The sequence below is a fragment of the Brachyhypopomus gauderio genome, chromosome 5 (genome assembly GCF_052324685.1).
Source record: "Brachyhypopomus gauderio isolate BG-103 chromosome 5, BGAUD_0.2, whole genome shotgun sequence".
NCBI lineage: Eukaryota > Metazoa > Chordata > Actinopteri > Gymnotiformes > Hypopomidae > Brachyhypopomus > Brachyhypopomus gauderio.
Genome location: NC_135215.1, coordinates 1,338,557 through 1,354,422, shown reverse-complemented (window position 1 = coordinate 1,354,422; position 15,866 = coordinate 1,338,557). Strand labels below are relative to the sequence as shown.

Sequence of the window (15,866 nt, the reverse complement as noted above, 5' to 3'; positions counted from 1 at the left end):
GTGCACTCATTACCCTCACACAACAAAGTCTGTCCTTGGGGGAAAAAAAGGCATCTCACCTAAACTGTTTCCACATAAAATGGATACCAGGAACCATCAGAATAAAAGTCTGCTATCAGCAGGGCCAAAACCAGGACAAAAAAAACTTTAATGACAAGGAGCACAAATTTAGTTTTTTTTTTTTTTTTTTACGCAGAACTGGTAAAATCTTCCACAACAACAATAACAGCGCAATAAATCCAGGAAAACAGCTCAAAAGAAGCTGAACAGGATTCTGCTGTAGCCTGCAGCAAGCACTGAACACAGACATCACCTCAGCTGCCAGCACTGTGCAGTCTGCATCTTAGCACTGTGCAGACTGCATCAGATTGCAACATTAGGAAAATCTTTTTTGTATTGCCGTTATAGTGGATACTGGTTTTCCTTTTAAATGAAAAAAGATTTGGACAGTTATGTGTCACCAATGCACTGTATGAGTCTAATGAGAGTCTAAAAGTCTCTTACCTGAAACTGCCACTTTCATGTTAGCCTCCAGTGGCCGGTTATTGTCCAGGTCTCTGCTCAGTTTTAACTCTCCGGTATCTGGGTCAAGGATCAGCAGACTCAAATCATTCCCTTCCACAAAGCTGTACTTAAGCTTATCAGACACATCCGGGTCGTGGGCCGGCACCTTCCCTATGACGCCGGCGGGAAAGCTATTGGATTTATTGGTGATGTAGTTGTTGAAGATGATCTCGAAGTTCTGCAGGATGGGTTCGTTGTCATTGACGTCGACCAGACGGATGTGGACCGTCGCTCTGCTGACCAGCGGCGCAGATGTGGCCTGGACTACTATTACGTACTCCGTCTTGGTCTCATAGTCTAAATCCATGAGCGCTTTGAGGTCTCCAGTGAAGATGTCCAAGTCAAAAACCTCAGGAATGTTCCCTTCCACTATCTGGTACATGATCTGAGCGTTAGTTCCTTCATCTGGGTCTGTAGCAGTTATCTGGGCCACCACAGAGTGCGCAGGGCTGTTCTCCTTCACATCAACGTACAGCTCATCCTTCTCAAACACCGGGGCATTGTCATTAATGTCCAACACTGACACTTGGATCGCCACTTCAGCTGATTTGGGATCAGCTCCTCTGTCTTTGGCAACAGCTTTCATGTTGTAGACTGGTACATTCTCTCTGTCCAACTTGCGCTTGGTTCTGATGATACCCGAGAATTGCTCAATGGTGAAGTCTCCATCACCATCCTCCGTGAGTAAGTAGATCACCCTGCCATTGGAGCCAGAGTCCCTGTCTGAAGCAAAGACTTGGAGCACGCTGGTGTGCTGAGATACATCTTCAAACACCTTACCATGGTACGTCTTTTGGCTAAACTGAGGGGCATTGTCATTGGCATCCTCAACGCTTATGTCCACATAGGTGGTGTCCATCTTCTGCGGAATGCCATTGTCATGGGCAACGATGGCCAAAGTGTAAGAGGTCTGGTCCTCATAATCGAGCTCCATCTGCAAGGTGATGGCTCCTGAGTCTGGGTCAATCTTGAACTGTGGCACGTTATCCTCCATGCTGTACGTGATGCGTGCGTTCTCGCCCGTGTCCTCGTCCGTAGCGCTGATGACAACCACGGTAGACCCGACAGGCTTGTCCTCGCTGATCAGAACCTGGTAGTTGCCACTCTGGAACACAGGCCTGTGTGTGTTGGCATCGGTGACGTTGACGAAGACCTGCGCCGTGTCGTAACGCGTGCCGTCCGACGCCGTGATGGTCAGAACATACTGCCGCTCCTGCTTGTAGTCCAGCGGCAAGGCCAAGGTGATGAGCCCACCGCCGCTCTGGCTGGTGATGGCAAACCTGTTGCGCGTGTTGCCGCTGCTTATCTGGTAAGTCACCACGCTGTTGATGTCCCGGTCCACGGCAGTCACCGTCAGAACACTGGTGCCCACCAGGGCGTCCTCGTTAATTTTCAGCGAGTAAACCTTCTCAGTGAACGTGGGAACGTTGTCATTCACGTCCAGCACCGTGATGCTGACGCTAGCAGAGGAGGACATCACAGGGACGCCATTGTCTCGAGCTTCCACACCAAAGGTGTAAAACTCCGTGGTCTCTCTGTCCAGCTCAACGGCGACTGTAATCCAGCCTGTGCTGTTGTTGATAGTGAAAGGGAAGTCAGAGGGGATGTCCACGAGACGGTAATCCAAGCGGGCATTTTCACCAGAATCAGAGTCAATAGCTTGAATATGAATCACCGAGTACCCGATGGGCACGTTCTCCAAAACAGTGGCCTGGAAGGGAGTACTTACAAACATGGGGGCGTTGTCGTTCACATCAATAACCTGCACGATCACCAACCCCGTGCTATTAATGAGAGGCGGCCTGCCTCCATCCTGCGCCTTTATACGCAAACTGTAATCCCTGTTCGTTTCGTAATCTAGTGGGTTTATAACATCGATGGCACCAGTTGGAGTGTGGATGTAGAACTGACCCCTCACGTTGCCGTTGATTATACTATAGTGAACTTTGGCGTTGTTGCCCTCATCTTTGTCAGTGGCCACCACTTGAGCCACTTTGGTGTTGACAGGTACATTCTCGTACACCTGGACAACGTACCTTTTCTCACTGAACTGAGGGTAGTTGTCATTCTCATCTTCTACCGTTATATGTACAGTGGCCGTGGCACTACGGGGCCCCGGGTCCTTACCTTGGTCATTCGCTTCTACTATAAGCTCATATTTCTCAGTGGTTTCTCTATCGGGTTTCACCTTTACCTGCACAAGCCCGTGTCGTGAGTCAATTTCAAAAACCGAATTTGCGCCGTCGCCGCTTACAATTGTATAAATCATGTTGGCGTTTGAGGGCGCGTCCTCGTCCGTGGCCCGGACGGTGATAACCTCGAAGCCCACCTCCACGTTCTCGCGAATGGTCACCCTGTATTTGGTCTGCTCGAACACGGGGCCGTGGTCGTTAGTGTCGCTCACGGTCACCGTGAGGTACGACGTGCCGGAGCGCCGTGGGGCGCCGTGGTCGGTCGCCGTTACTTTAAAGACGTGTGTGTCTTTGAACTCCCTGTCTAACTGCTGGTCGGTGTCGATACTGCCCGTCTGTGGGTCTATGTGAAAGAAGTTATTGGACCTGCTGTCGAATAACGCCTCCATACTGTACTCCACCCTCCCCGCGTCCCCGCTGTCGGTGTCGGTAGCTTTCAGTGTGATAACGCGCGTCCCCGCCGGCTCGTTCTCGGGAACGGACACCTGATAATTAGGCAGCTGGAACACGGGGGCTGAATTCACGCTCCTGATTCTGCGTGATTTCCATTGGTAACTTTCCATTCGAACATAGGACGACGGCCCCGAGGGTTCAGTGGTCGCGAACCGCAACTCGATGCGCATGGAGAGGCGGTGGCCCCGCCGGTCACACAGCCCACACAGGACCGTCTCCGTCCCCGACAAACAGTGGTCGTCCTGGACGTATAAACCCATTTTATGCACAAACACATTCACATCTTTCGCTGTGCAAGAGCAACCAGAAATATTGGCATGCTGAGCAAAGGCGGGTAAATAGTCTTCAAGGTTGACAAGTAAAACACCTGAAGAAAAGCAGGAAGTTACTCCCGAATTGTGAAGGTAACCGACGTGAATGTCGGGTTCGTTAACGGAATCCTTTCTTTTGTACTTAATAAAGCAGTTCTGTCCGTGTACGAACACGTTAAAGTGTGCGACGACGAAAGACTCGGACGTTAAAGACCTCATCTTGAAAGTAAGCGGTACCGGGTTCGTCTCGGGGAGACGCGCGCAGTCCGCCTCCCGAACCAGACCCACCACACCGTCCCGCCACCCCACTTTTACAATATCCCAAAGGTATCTGGAAGTTAAAGTCCTGTCAAGTTTGTACGTCCAACCCGGTCCAAGTGACAAATTTGCCAAAACGGCACCAGAACGTAAAGTATCCGAAAGGTGCAGGTCGAAACATCCAACGAGTGGAGCGCTGAGAAGAACCAAGATCCAACACAGTTCCATGGTTTTAAATCCCTCTAGTCCACTTTCCCTCAAGATAAGTCCACAGAAAGCGCTCAACTCTCCTTCTCCCAAAACTTTGACTTTCTTTTGTCCTTCATGGTACTTTTTTTTAATTCACCGAAAACAAACGCTTCTTTTCGTAGACTCCATAGACCGAAGTGTCATTATTCCACGTTAAGTTTTAAATGACTACAAAATGGCTCCGCGCGTCTCCCTCCTCCGACCGTCATTAACACCAACCTGCTGCCCCGCGACGCGCGCTCTCGGGGGGGCTTCCTCGCGGAGACGCGCAGCGTCCAGATGGAAATGGCCTGTGTTGTAAATGGCCTATGATGTTAATGGCCTCTGCTTTGTTATTCACTCTTTCTTTTAGGTCCTATTTGGCATTCTGGGCTTGAAACTTTTTTTTTTTCCAAGTGGCCTTTTGGGTCGTTTCCAATACTTTGTGAGAGTTGCTTAAATACTCTTGTAAAAACGAGACATATCCAACAAATTTCTGTTATAAAAAATGATGGAATACATTAATTTTATTATGTACACTATTATGCATTTAAAATAAATTGCTGCTGGTTACTGACTATAGGATCTGTGGCGTTTCCAAAAACGATTAAATAAATAAGCGCATATTTGAGTTTAAATATTGCAGTGTGAAACTTAGAAATAGAATAAATCATGCTCAATTTCATTCTTTCTCTCCGGGCAGATCATGTACAACATTCATTCATTAATTCTATACAGTTCAGTTTTTGCGCTTCCGCTATTCCTGTTCAGCGATTTCCAAGTGCGGCAGCCGCTGTGTGCATGTACGCCCTCTAGTGGAGAATTAAAGGAATCGGGACGTGCGTTATAAACCACACGCTTGTAGTCAATAGAAGGGTCGGTTACTTCTGAAAAAAATGCTCCATTTATAAAATCGGAATTAAAATGGCCTGTATAATTCCAGTTTACAGTGGTTTATATCGATACACAGTGCTCAACAGGAAATCAGATCATTTAAAAAATGAAATGAGAACATGAAACTAATGAGTCTCAAAATATCAGATTCAATACATCATTTAATAAAACTTTACAAGCACATATACAAAAACACATTTAAAGGATCATCCTTTAATTTAATTATTGGATTATTATAATTATTATATTACCATATTAGTATTACCATATTAGAATGGTCTTAAAACTCAATAATTTTCAGACAGCGAATATAACAGATATGGCATATTCAGTGGCGGACTTAGCTAGGGGGCCCATCAACATTAATATGCGAGAAATAAGTCAGCTAATCAGGGGGCCCCTACAGTGGGCTGCAGTGGGAGGGGCCCAAGGCAGTTGCCTAGCCACGCCTCTATGCAAAGACCGCCTCTGGGCATAATGTCATTACCAGTGCATATCAACATCAGCGCACAGTGAGCATCACCATCATTCCTCTTTGGCAAAATCACCTCCACAAGACCGGAATTTGCAAACGAACATCTCCCGAACCGAATCTGAGGTTTAGCTCTCCACCTGCACGACTCGTCAGAGCTTGGAAGGAGAATGATCTTGGAAGAACTTGGAAAGGAGAATGATCTTGGAAGACAGTGCATTCTAGCTGGAGGCAGTCCAATTTTCAGCTGGCTGTCTCCGGCGGCCTGTCCCTGCCTCCAGCCTCCTGGCTCAGCTGACGTCAGGCCCCTCGGAGGGTGTGCTCGCTGGGACCCAGACGAACAATCTTGCCACTGCCCAGACACTCGTCGCCCTTATACAGCACAGCAAACTGCAAAGTGAACACAAAGAAGATTCAGCAAGGCTGTCAGCGCTCTCTCCCTCTCCTAAACAAAAACCTCTACAAACATCCCTGCAAAATTTGATTTGCGAAATTGAAACGAACATCTTATTGATATCAACACTACTAATGTTCACTCTTCATGTAATATACACTCGTCTTTTAAATCTACGATCTATATAATGCCAACGGCTGTAATAGCTTTCGTTTACCTGTCCAGGTGTCAGTGCCCTCAATGGATTTTTTGCTGTTATCCAGACTGATCCGTCAAGATTTAGGGTCACAGTGCATGGAGCTGACACACACACACACACACACACACACACACTATTATTGGTGGAACATATTGTTAATATATTAACTGTAACAGACATTAACATTATTACCAACATTGCTGACAATAGCAAAAATGACTGCCATACTACATATACCAACACCTACATATTAAGCCAGAGGAGAGCAACTGAGCCATAAGCTGCCCTGCAAAGACTCAGGTGACTCACTCAGAGGCATCTGGTGTATGAACCGGAAGTGGCAGTCCATCATGTGAGTGCGGACCAGTTCGGCAGGAGGCTCTTCCGTGATCCAGTGGAAGCGATCAGTCTGCATAGTGTTGCGTAACAGTGCCGGGTGATTGGTGGTCGGACCCTAAGAAGGCGGAGCCAAACTTCATGTCAGATATGTAAAACGGAATTAATCTTGATTTAAATAACAAGCACAATAATAAAGTACTTCGAAAAGGCACGGTGAACAATGATTTGACCATGTAAAACTTACAACAAATATTTCTCCAGTAGTGATGTCTTTATCAACAACAAACCACGCATCTCTTTGGCCTGCTATCCGAGCCCTCTGCCCTAAGGTAAACGTGAACCAGCCTGTGTTGGAAAACACAAAGTTACATCACGCACTGTCCACATGGCACCTCTGACATCACACACACTACAATATACGAAGACCAAATACCCTTATGCTCCCCCATTATCTTCCCATCTTCAATGGAGACGAAATGTCCGGGTCTGGGCTCTAAGTACTGCCGTAGTGAGAAGTGAGAACATTCAGATCCACACCACAGCATATCATGTGTATGGCTGTAGGCCACGGTCTACTCCATGAGCAGAGGCACGAACCTCGAGAATGAAGTCCTCAAAATGTCGCTCACCGATGAAGCAGATTCCCATGCTCTTGAGGAGACAGGAAAGCATGAACAAGTTCAGCTCATAGCTATTCAAGATATCCTGGAATATGCACTTAGAAAATTCAGCATACAACCTCTTTCTTCTTCAGGACATGATGGAAACCAGCTTCGCCAGCTATCTTCTTCACGAAATCTTTAGTGAGCCCTGCCAGTGGGAAAATGGTCCTTCGCAAGGCATCCTGGGAGATTTGACTGAGGAAAAAGGTTTGGTCTTTAAGGCGGTCAGCACCCTGATACAGCCTCACAGCTAGAAATCAAATCAAGGAAACAGCCCAAAAAGAATATGTTATAAAGATTCAAGATTCAACAATTAATGACATACTGTAATCAATCGTATAAAAAAAGAACTTTCAGAAAAAGCCAAGACATGTTATGAAAATTCATGACATATCAATCGTATTTCAAGATCATTCAGAAAAAGTCAGGACAGAAGACTGATAGGACACAAGGCACCACTTCTGACCATACCAATGGTGGTAAATGCATAGAACTGAGACTCACGATTTCTAATCTCAAAGCGATCTCTAAAGAGAGTCTGCAACGCAGGTGTGTGTAAGTGCTGAAAAACATCCTCATCTTCCTGAGATGTTCTTGCATAGTGACCAGTTGCTATTGCATCAGCTCCTGCAAAGTGAACAACAGCTGTTTCAAATAGCATGACAACAAGCAATCACACGAGGCACATACATATATAACACTTACCTAATGTGTTGATTGCATAATTATAGAAGTGTTTAAATTTGATGTGTTTGTTGCACATTATATCTGGATTTGGTGTTCTGCCCTTCTGATATTCCCCAAGAAGATTACTTTGAAAAGAAAGAAAATACACATCAAACCAGTATAAGTAACAGCATTCGCTGGACTGCCAAGAAGAGATGAATAATGTGACCTACCTAAACACCTCATGCCAGTACTCCTTAACATAGGAGACCTGGTGAAACGGCATATCCAGGTCCTGGCACACTTTGTAAGCGTCTTCGCAGTCCTTCTCCGAGGTGCACACTCCCTTCTCGTCCAGAGAGTCCCAGTTCTTCATAAAAACCCCAGTGACATAATAACCTGAGAAAACAGGAAAACGAAAGTCTAGGGTCATAAGTGCCAGACTGGCTGGTGAGACCGTTACAGGATGACTAACCTACCTCTGCGTTTGAGTACAAGAGCGCTTACTGAACTGTCAACCCCTCCAGACATAGCGCACACGATATGTCTTACCATACCCATTATATTAATACAAGTTATTTTTTTCTAAGCAGTGTAATTAAAACAAAATAATCTAGCGAAATAACCCAAACGTCATGTTCTTCTGCCGTACGACGCCATGTTCGCGGTTCTACTCAAAATATTGTCTAACAGGAAACACATTCGGTTCAACTTAGTTCCGCCCAATGTTCTTCACCGCGACAGCGAACCGTGTCGGTGTCCAAAGTCTACGTGGGTTTCCTAATTATACATGGTGAGATTTGTGAAGAAAATTAGTTGATACGGTTGATCAGTGGATCGAGGCTGGGTGGCTAACCTTGGAGCTGTTTTGAATGTACTAAATGTAGTGTTTTACCTTTCAGAACTTTTATAAAACATTTATTCTTGCCTTAAACCTATTTCTAAATCAAATGCAAGAATAATACGACGGCTGCAGCACTGTAAGAAAATAATCAATTGCACATTTGGTAGTTTGACACCAAGTCATCTTACTTGACCATGTCTGACATGCGTGTATTGATCAAGTGTCAAGACTGTAGGTGATCGATGTTATCAGCAAACAAAGACCTTGAGGTCTGGTTTCAACTAAAGAGATGCTTCATTATTGAAATGAACCTGGCCTCCAACCAAATATCTCCACTCATCAGAAAAATGGAGGAGCTGACGGCCGACACGATCACTCTGGAGGTTCTTCAAGAGGCTCGCGAGACAGTCACGCGCAGCCCTCTTGGAGTGATCAACACCCCGATGATCCCATGGTGCCAGACCACACTCCCACTCCCCCAGCCGTGCAACGTTTATTTAAAGTTGGAGAACATGCAAAAGACAGGTTGGTTTGGCGGGAAAGAAAATGCATGTTTAAGCTTATGCATGCCTAAGATTCAGGTTATGGTTTGATCCTAGTCTGGCTTTGTGTGTATTTGCTACGCCTGTTGGGAAGGGGGTTTGGAGGGTTGAGGTTTGGAGACTGAGTAAGCCTACATATGTTAGAGGATCTCCTCTAAGGAACTGAGAGACATGTGCAGCAGTCAAGGAGAAGCATGAGGGAGAAGTTCCAGGCATGGACGTTCTCCTGACTTGAGTCATTACATTGCTCCGTTCTTCTGTTCCTTTGCAGGTTCCTTCAAGCTCCGGGGAGTAGCAAATCAGTTCTCACGAAGACCCAAAGCGGGCCATTTTGTGACAATGTCTGCTGGGAATTATGGGAAGTCATTTGCCTATGCCTCTAAGCACTATGGGACAAAAGGCAAAGTGGTGATGCCTGACACTGCCCCCATTTCCAGATCACTGCTAATACAAGTATGAATCCACTGGTCTTTCTGTAGGGCTACATCATTTGACCAGTGACTGTGGTTGCAATATACCTTATATATTAACACATTGTCTGAATCCCTGATGTAACCGTGTTAAAGATTACATTGGCATAATTTTGACTAGTATGTGGGATATTTTTGACTATGTACGTTAGGTCAAAGGGCACATTTTCATATTGCAGTTAATACATTCCAATTCTTGTATAATGCTGTTAATATAGCTTACACAAAACCTTATATATCAACAGACTTTTGGTATTGAAGTTGAACGAGTGCCAACATCAAGAGTTCTGAATGTAGTCGATCGATGTGTTCAAGAAGATAACATGACCTTCATGCATTCTTACAATGACCCAGATCTCATAGCAGGACATGCCAGGTACATGCCAAACCATTACTATAATTCTCCCGTGCTCCGAACCTGCGGATAAATATCCTGGTAATGAAAACTAATCCTTTAATTGAGGAGTTAACTGAGTTGAATCAGTGTTTGGGAAGTACCAATCAGGTCTGGAGTGAAACACTAGCTGTAAGAACCTCACATTCATTACTGCTGTTTCCCATGCTTCCGTAGTCTTGGTTTTGAGATCCTGGAGGTGGTTCCTGATCCAGACGTCGTCGTGGTGTGCTGTGGTGGAGGGGGCTTACTGGCTGGTGTGGCAGCTTCTCTTAAGCTCTCGGGTTGTGAGAAGACGAGAATCTATGGAGTGGAACCTGACGGAGGTGCAGAATTAACTGTGGTGCTCATCAACATGCTCAAACATCTAATGGGTAGAAAGTGAATTACTTGGTTGTGCTGGATATGTTAGGTAAATTTGCCCAGACCAATTTGACTTTCATTCAAACAGTGCTGGTCTTCTTTATATGTTTGTTTGCCTCCTGTAAGCGAAACCTTTCTTTATTTTAATAGCATGCACCATGTACAGGAGCTTCATTGAGAAGAAACCTGTTGGCATGGATAGCAAAAGCATTGCTTCTGGTCTGGCACCACCATTTGCAGGTATTGCTGCTTTGTCTCAAATTACCCAGACTTTTTTTTTACACTTATTATTCACTGTTTTGTGTCAAGAAATGTAACTCACTTTTAATCAAAGTGGGGGAGTGCTTGATTTGTGTTTACATTATGAGTACCTTGCTGTCATTGTGTAAATTTTTTTAGGTGCGCTGCCGTACGCGTTGTGCCGAAAGTATGTGGCGGAGATAGTGTTGGTGACGGAGGAGGAAATCAAGTCTGCTGTGTCCACGCTGTACAACACCGGCCTTGTTGTAGAGCCGTCTGGATGTGCCGCGTTTGCTGCCCTCGTTAACGGCAAGATTCCTGACGTCACTGGCAAAAAAGTCGTGGTCATTCTGAGTGGAGGGAATATTGGCAAAGATGAGCTTGCCAACTTCCCGGATTGAGATATGGACTAGCAGCGATTAAACCCATTTGATCTGTGAAGTATAGATTAACAGATGTATAAAGGGTGTACTTTGGGAATCTATGCCAAAACAATATCACATATATCACAAAATATGAAAAAATTGTGTCCTTTTTGTAAGCTTACTTATAATGTCAGTGTAAAACTCCCCCCCAGTATCATTGGTTTGAATAGACCCTACACCCAAAATATATGAAACCTTTTTTTAAGATTTGGTCCCAAAGGTCTAGCTATACTTGTCTTCAGAATGCCATTTTAAGTTCTAAAAGTTCAATGTGCCCAGATTATGAATATATATACACCATACATATTCCTACTGATATTACTTTGAGTATTGCTCTACACCCCAAATAACTGTTTTTTTTTTGTTAACTGTTACTTTTAAAGTATCCAACATGATAGTGTGTATGGATGTGGGGTTTCCAACATTGAGCACCGCCGTGGCTCAAAAACCTTATAACATCTTAACGATGGGGAATGTACAACATTGGCAGCACTGGTCCTTGTGATGTTCACCACACTGGAGAAGAACAATGGTGAAAGATGACCGTTTTATTTCCTGTAGGACGCTAAATGAGCTTCTCTGTCCTTTTCACACTGTGCTGTGATGAGCTCATTACTCAGCTGGAATCATTTCCTTTGTCATTCAAAATGAAATGGGATTCTAATGAAAGAAGTTTAACCAAGAATGTTTAAAAATGGTACAAGCTACAAAGCTGAGAATGAAAAAATAGCATTCATAACCTCTTAGAGACACTTTGTACTCATTCTGTAGGCATGTTTGGTAATTGATTTAAGGGACAAAATGGGAAATTTGATTTATAGAAATAAATAATTTCATTCATCATTCATACTGGCTATCAGAAACAAACGGCACACACTAGTGAATTCCTGGACTATGATTTATTGTTTTAAAAGTTTGGCAAATGAACAAAACATAAATACAGATTTCTGAATGTAATAAAGTAAACTATATCTATAGAACATCTTTAGTGGCCATTCTGCACACAACAGCATCCAAGACACTTCCACACTTTTCCTCTTGAGGTGTGATTTTGTAAAGCTGAAATGGCGGAAAAAAACAGAACACTTTATGATGCAAACAGGTCTTCAATGGTCCAGCGGAAGTGTGATAAACTGTTATGAAGAATCAGCTGAGGCAGGTCTACTGCTTACTCTTAGAACTGCATGCTGCTCAATTAGTAAAAAAAATCAGGATTGATCCAGTATTAGTTTATTGTTTTCTTTTTATTTTAGTTTTGTGTTATTTTATGGTCATCATAAATGTTAGTGTTTTATGTAAAGTACTTTTTTTAACTTCCTCAGATCACTCAAGTGTCAGACTACATGCTTATACAAGAAACGATCATATCTGGAAAGAAACAAACCTTTTTAATCTTGTCGATGTCACTCAGGCTAGCTATGTGCTCAGCTGGTATCTGCTCACCCTTCACCTTAGACACAACGTCATCCTTGAGGTCTTCCTCTTTGTTATGAACTAAGACGATGAGGACTGCATTGTCACTGTCTGACATCCCAAACCTTTTGAAAGCCTCTGAGATCTGTTAAAAGCAGACAGTTACATTTTATAGCATGCATATAGTGATACACATTCAATATGGAATTTAATCTACTTACATTATTTGTGGGTGAAAGGTTGAAGATGATTTCAGAGTACAAGCTTCTTGTCTTCATTTTTCCAACTTTCATCAAATGGACTGCTTTATTAGCTGCCGCTAGAGTCTGGAAGGGGTCTAGTATCTTGAGAGAGAAAGAGAAATGAAGAGGTAAAGTCATGCATATACAAAGCTAGAAGAAACATTGGAGAAGTTTACACTAAACGTTCAAAAATACTAATTCCACATTTTAACTCTAGTAAGTTAAAAATGTGCTTTGAGCGACCAAAAGACCAGTCAACACTAATGAAACTTCATCCTATATATTACCACATAGCAGTACTTTCACAAACACAATGCTGACCAGCTCACTTAAACCGAGATTAATACTGGAGCTTAAACTAACCATGGATGGGTTGATTAGCGCGCATTTTATTTGTCCGTCTATTGCCATCTTTCTCAGTTCGGCAGAATTCGTGACATCTTTAAAGAGACACTGAGTCACGGAATACTCCGGAAATAGCTCCAAATTCTGAATTAAATGCATTATGGACACTGTGGTGATTTGGAAACGACAAAACTGGCTGCTGCTAGCTAACACCAAATTACCTTGACGAACACATTGGTCGGACACATAATATTGTAACACCCTAATGTATAACGATGCGAATGTGCGCCATTAATCATTAATCACCTAACAGAGAGATAATATGAGCACTAGCCAATTAATATAATGAATCATTAATGCAATTAAAGTTAAAAAGTATTTTTTTTTAACATTTGAATATACTGTCAACGCTGCAAACCTCAGTAGGAACGTCTTATACGAGTCTAGTTGCCTCCCGGAAGGGCATCATTGTTGTGCAAGTAAGCAGTTAGAAAACCAGCATTTATTTCTACGTTAGATCGACTTGAAGCTGTAATGTGCATAAGGAAATGAACATTTATGTTAACTAGCTACAATTGCATAAAAACGAGTTTTACTAAGTTGGCTAGTCGGCAAACGACAATGGATAGATTTGAAGGATACATGTTTACAGCTCTGTGTAGCATTAATTTTTTAACATCATGTCTTCTTTTTTCTAAAATCACCCGTGAGCAGAGAGATCCTTACATGGATGAAATATTTCATGTGCCACAAGCCCAGAAATACTGTGAAGGGAAATTTAGCGAGGTATGTTTATATCCTGTAACATCCTAGCTAGGTTGACTTTCTCTAAAGTGTTTCCTCTCAATAATGTAGGTATTTAGTTAACATACTAACTAGTTGCCCAGATAGCTGACCATTTGTGTAGATGGTATCTGCAGCTGATCAGTTCATGGTTGACTAATGTGTGATTCTTTTTGTGTTAGTGGGATCCTATGATCACTACGCTGCCTGGTCTGTACCTGGTCTCTGTTGGAGTGATCAAACCTGCGGTGTGGCTGGTTGACTGCACAGAGCACCTGGTGTGCTCTACTGCTATGTTACGCTTTGTCAATCTTCTTTTCAACTGTGGGAACCTCTACATACTGTATCTCATCATCTGCAAATTGCACGTGAAAGAAAAGGTATCATAATATGTATGAAACAGTTCATAATGATGATTTGTGTTATAGAAATATAGTGATTTAAAAATGCAAGTCCTCTGTCATAACGAAACAAGAAATTTGTGAGCATGAACCATCACAGAGCTCTTTTTCTCTGATACTTGCAATCTTCCCAATGCATACCAAGTCTTGTTATATACCGTATATCTCAAGTGTTCTCACCAGAGTATCTGCTTGTTTCTTTCACAGTCCTGGGCGTCTGGACGGAGAGTGCTGTGTGCTCTGACATTGTCCACCTTTCCTGTCCTGTACTTTTTCACGTTCCTCTACTACACGGATGCCGGCTCGACGTTCTTCACCCTCTTCGCTCATCTCATGTGCCTGTACGGCTGCCACAAAGCGGCGGCTCTGCTGGGCGTCTGTGCCGTCCTCTTCCGCCAGTCCAACGTCATCTGGGTGGTGTTCTGTGCCGGCTCGGTCATAGCTCAGAAAATGGACGAGGCCTGGAGCCTGGAACAGTCGAAGAAGAGGGACGAGAAGTCGCCGTCCCGGACCCTGCTGGCGGTCCACGGCGCGAGGAAAGTAGCGCGCTTTTTACTGGGATATCTCACCACGCCGGTCAACGTGAAGGCGGCCATCTCGTCGACGTGGCCGTACGCCACGGCCTGCTTGGGCTTTGGTGCCTTTGTGGTTTTGAACGATGGTATCGTGGTTGGCGACAGGTCCAGTCATGAAGCTTGCCTGAATTTCCCTCAACTCTTTTATTTCTTCTCCTTCACCTTGGCCTTCTCCCTGCCCGTCTCCCTTTCCCTCCAGCAGCTCGTAAGGTTCCTCCAGGTTCTCAGAAGGCACCTTTCACCGCTCCTGCTCGTAACGCTCGTGTCCGTGCTCCTGGTCTGGAAGTTCACTTTTGTTCACAAGTATTTGTTGGCAGACAACAGGCACTTTACTTTCTACCTGTGGAAGAACATCTACCAGAAGCACCAGCTGGTCCGGTTCCTCCTGGTTCCTGGGTATTTGTTTGCAGCGTGGGCCTTCCTGGACACGCTGAAGACCAAGTCCTTGTTTTGGACCCTTGCGTTCTGCGTGTGTCTTGTGGCAGCTACGGTTCCTCAGAAACTTCTGGAGTTCCGCTACTTCATCGTGCCGTATCTGCTGTTCCGCGTCCATGCGCCTCTGCCTTCACTCCCCAGACTGCTGCTCGAGTTTGGACTCTACACAGTAGTCAACGCAGCCACAATCTACATATTCCTCTACAAGACATTTCGGTGGGCTGATAGTGACACTGTGCAACGGTTCATGTGGTGACTGTTGAACGCTATAATCTGTTCATTTGGGTTTTTTTTTTTTTTTTTTTTTTTAGTGAAGAAAGGGGGGGGGGGGGGGGGCAGGATTTTTTAATCATCTAATTTCTCAACTGGCAACGTACTATTGACTCATGGCAGCAAGTAAACTTTGTTACCAGAAAGGACGTTGAAATATAATGGGTTTATAATTCATTGTTTTACGTTCATATACATTGTCATTTGCAAAATTAAGAATTTTTAAAACCGTGCTCTGTAAAATTTATTTTTCATTTTGCTAGAGATTTTCAACTATTGTCCTTTGCTGTTTGAGTGATATTTGCACCTGTAGTGTGCGTTTAGTTTTTATGGTGTGTTAAATTCCTTAAACAGTAATACCAGCCTGTAGGTAAAGGAAAGCAGGCTTCATCGATTCCTCATTTGATTGCTTTTTCCTTTGGAATCGCCTTTGTTTATGAAAGGTTTCTGTTCTTTGTACTAGTTGGGATGCAAATGCAGCATTTTGATGTA

At 44.0% G+C, this 15,866-nt stretch overlaps 5 protein-coding genes across 7 annotated transcripts in view; 2 read left to right on the top strand and 3 right to left on the bottom strand.

Annotated features, from left to right (window-relative positions):
• Positions 1–4,290, bottom strand: part of celsr1a (cadherin EGF LAG seven-pass G-type receptor 1a) — a 63,193-nt gene extending 58,903 nt beyond the window's left edge. The window contains 1 exon segment of the mRNA XM_077004770.1: positions 505–4,290. Coding sequence (XP_076860885.1) covers positions 505–4,006 — 3,502 coding nt within the window. The 5' untranslated portion in view covers positions 4,007–4,290.
• Positions 4,291–5,523: 1,233 nt separating this feature from the next.
• On the bottom strand, positions 5,524–8,298 carry trmu (tRNA 5-methylaminomethyl-2-thiouridylate methyltransferase). The gene is made up of 11 exons (XM_077004771.1): positions 8,112–8,298; positions 7,866–8,031; positions 7,672–7,778; positions 7,471–7,593; positions 7,044–7,216; positions 6,902–6,955; positions 6,738–6,804; positions 6,549–6,649; positions 6,275–6,419; positions 5,984–6,066; positions 5,524–5,762 (listed from the first exon to the last, which is right to left on the bottom strand). The coding sequence occupies exons 1-11, from the start codon at positions 8,191–8,193 to the stop codon at positions 5,673–5,675; spliced, it is 1,191 nt and encodes a 396-aa protein (XP_076860886.1). The 5' UTR covers positions 8,194–8,298; the 3' UTR covers positions 5,524–5,672.
• A 49-nt stretch (positions 8,299–8,347) lies between these two features.
• LOC143514030 (L-threonine ammonia-lyase-like) lies at positions 8,348–11,269 on the top strand. Of its 2 annotated transcripts, none has more exons than XM_077004767.1 (7): positions 8,348–8,425; positions 8,820–9,001; positions 9,290–9,471; positions 9,734–9,864; positions 10,060–10,208; positions 10,396–10,485; positions 10,645–11,269. In XM_077004767.1, exons 2-7 carry the CDS (start codon positions 8,824–8,826, stop codon positions 10,884–10,886), a joined length of 972 nt encoding a protein of 323 aa, XP_076860882.1. In that variant the 5' UTR covers positions 8,348–8,425; positions 8,820–8,823; the 3' UTR covers positions 10,887–11,269. The 2 variants fall into 2 exon arrangements, with proteins under 2 accessions (XP_076860882.1, XP_076860883.1); XM_077004768.1 differs by lacking the exon at positions 8,348–8,425 and adding an exon at positions 8,481–8,612.
• A 525-nt stretch (positions 11,270–11,794) lies between these two features.
• On the bottom strand, positions 11,795–13,166 carry tprkb (Tp53rk binding protein). The gene is made up of 4 exons (XM_077004769.1): positions 12,929–13,166; positions 12,545–12,667; positions 12,295–12,468; positions 11,795–11,969 (listed from the first exon to the last, which is right to left on the bottom strand). The coding sequence occupies exons 1-4, from the start codon at positions 13,067–13,069 to the stop codon at positions 11,883–11,885; spliced, it is 525 nt and encodes a 174-aa protein (XP_076860884.1). The 5' UTR covers positions 13,070–13,166; the 3' UTR covers positions 11,795–11,882.
• On the top strand, positions 12,660–15,393 carry alg10 (ALG10 alpha-1,2-mannosyltransferase). 2 transcript variants are annotated; one of them, XM_077004766.1, is made up of 4 exons: positions 12,660–12,693; positions 13,625–13,696; positions 13,876–14,073; positions 14,302–15,393. In XM_077004766.1, the coding sequence occupies exons 2-4, from the start codon at positions 13,637–13,639 to the stop codon at positions 15,358–15,360; spliced, it is 1,317 nt and encodes a 438-aa protein (XP_076860881.1). In that variant the 5' UTR covers positions 12,660–12,693; positions 13,625–13,636; the 3' UTR covers positions 15,361–15,393. The 2 variants fall into 2 exon arrangements, with proteins under 2 accessions (XP_076860881.1, XP_076860880.1); XM_077004765.1 differs by lacking the exon at positions 12,660–12,693 and having other exon boundaries at positions 13,377–13,696.
• Positions 15,394–15,866: the final 473 nt, after the last annotated feature.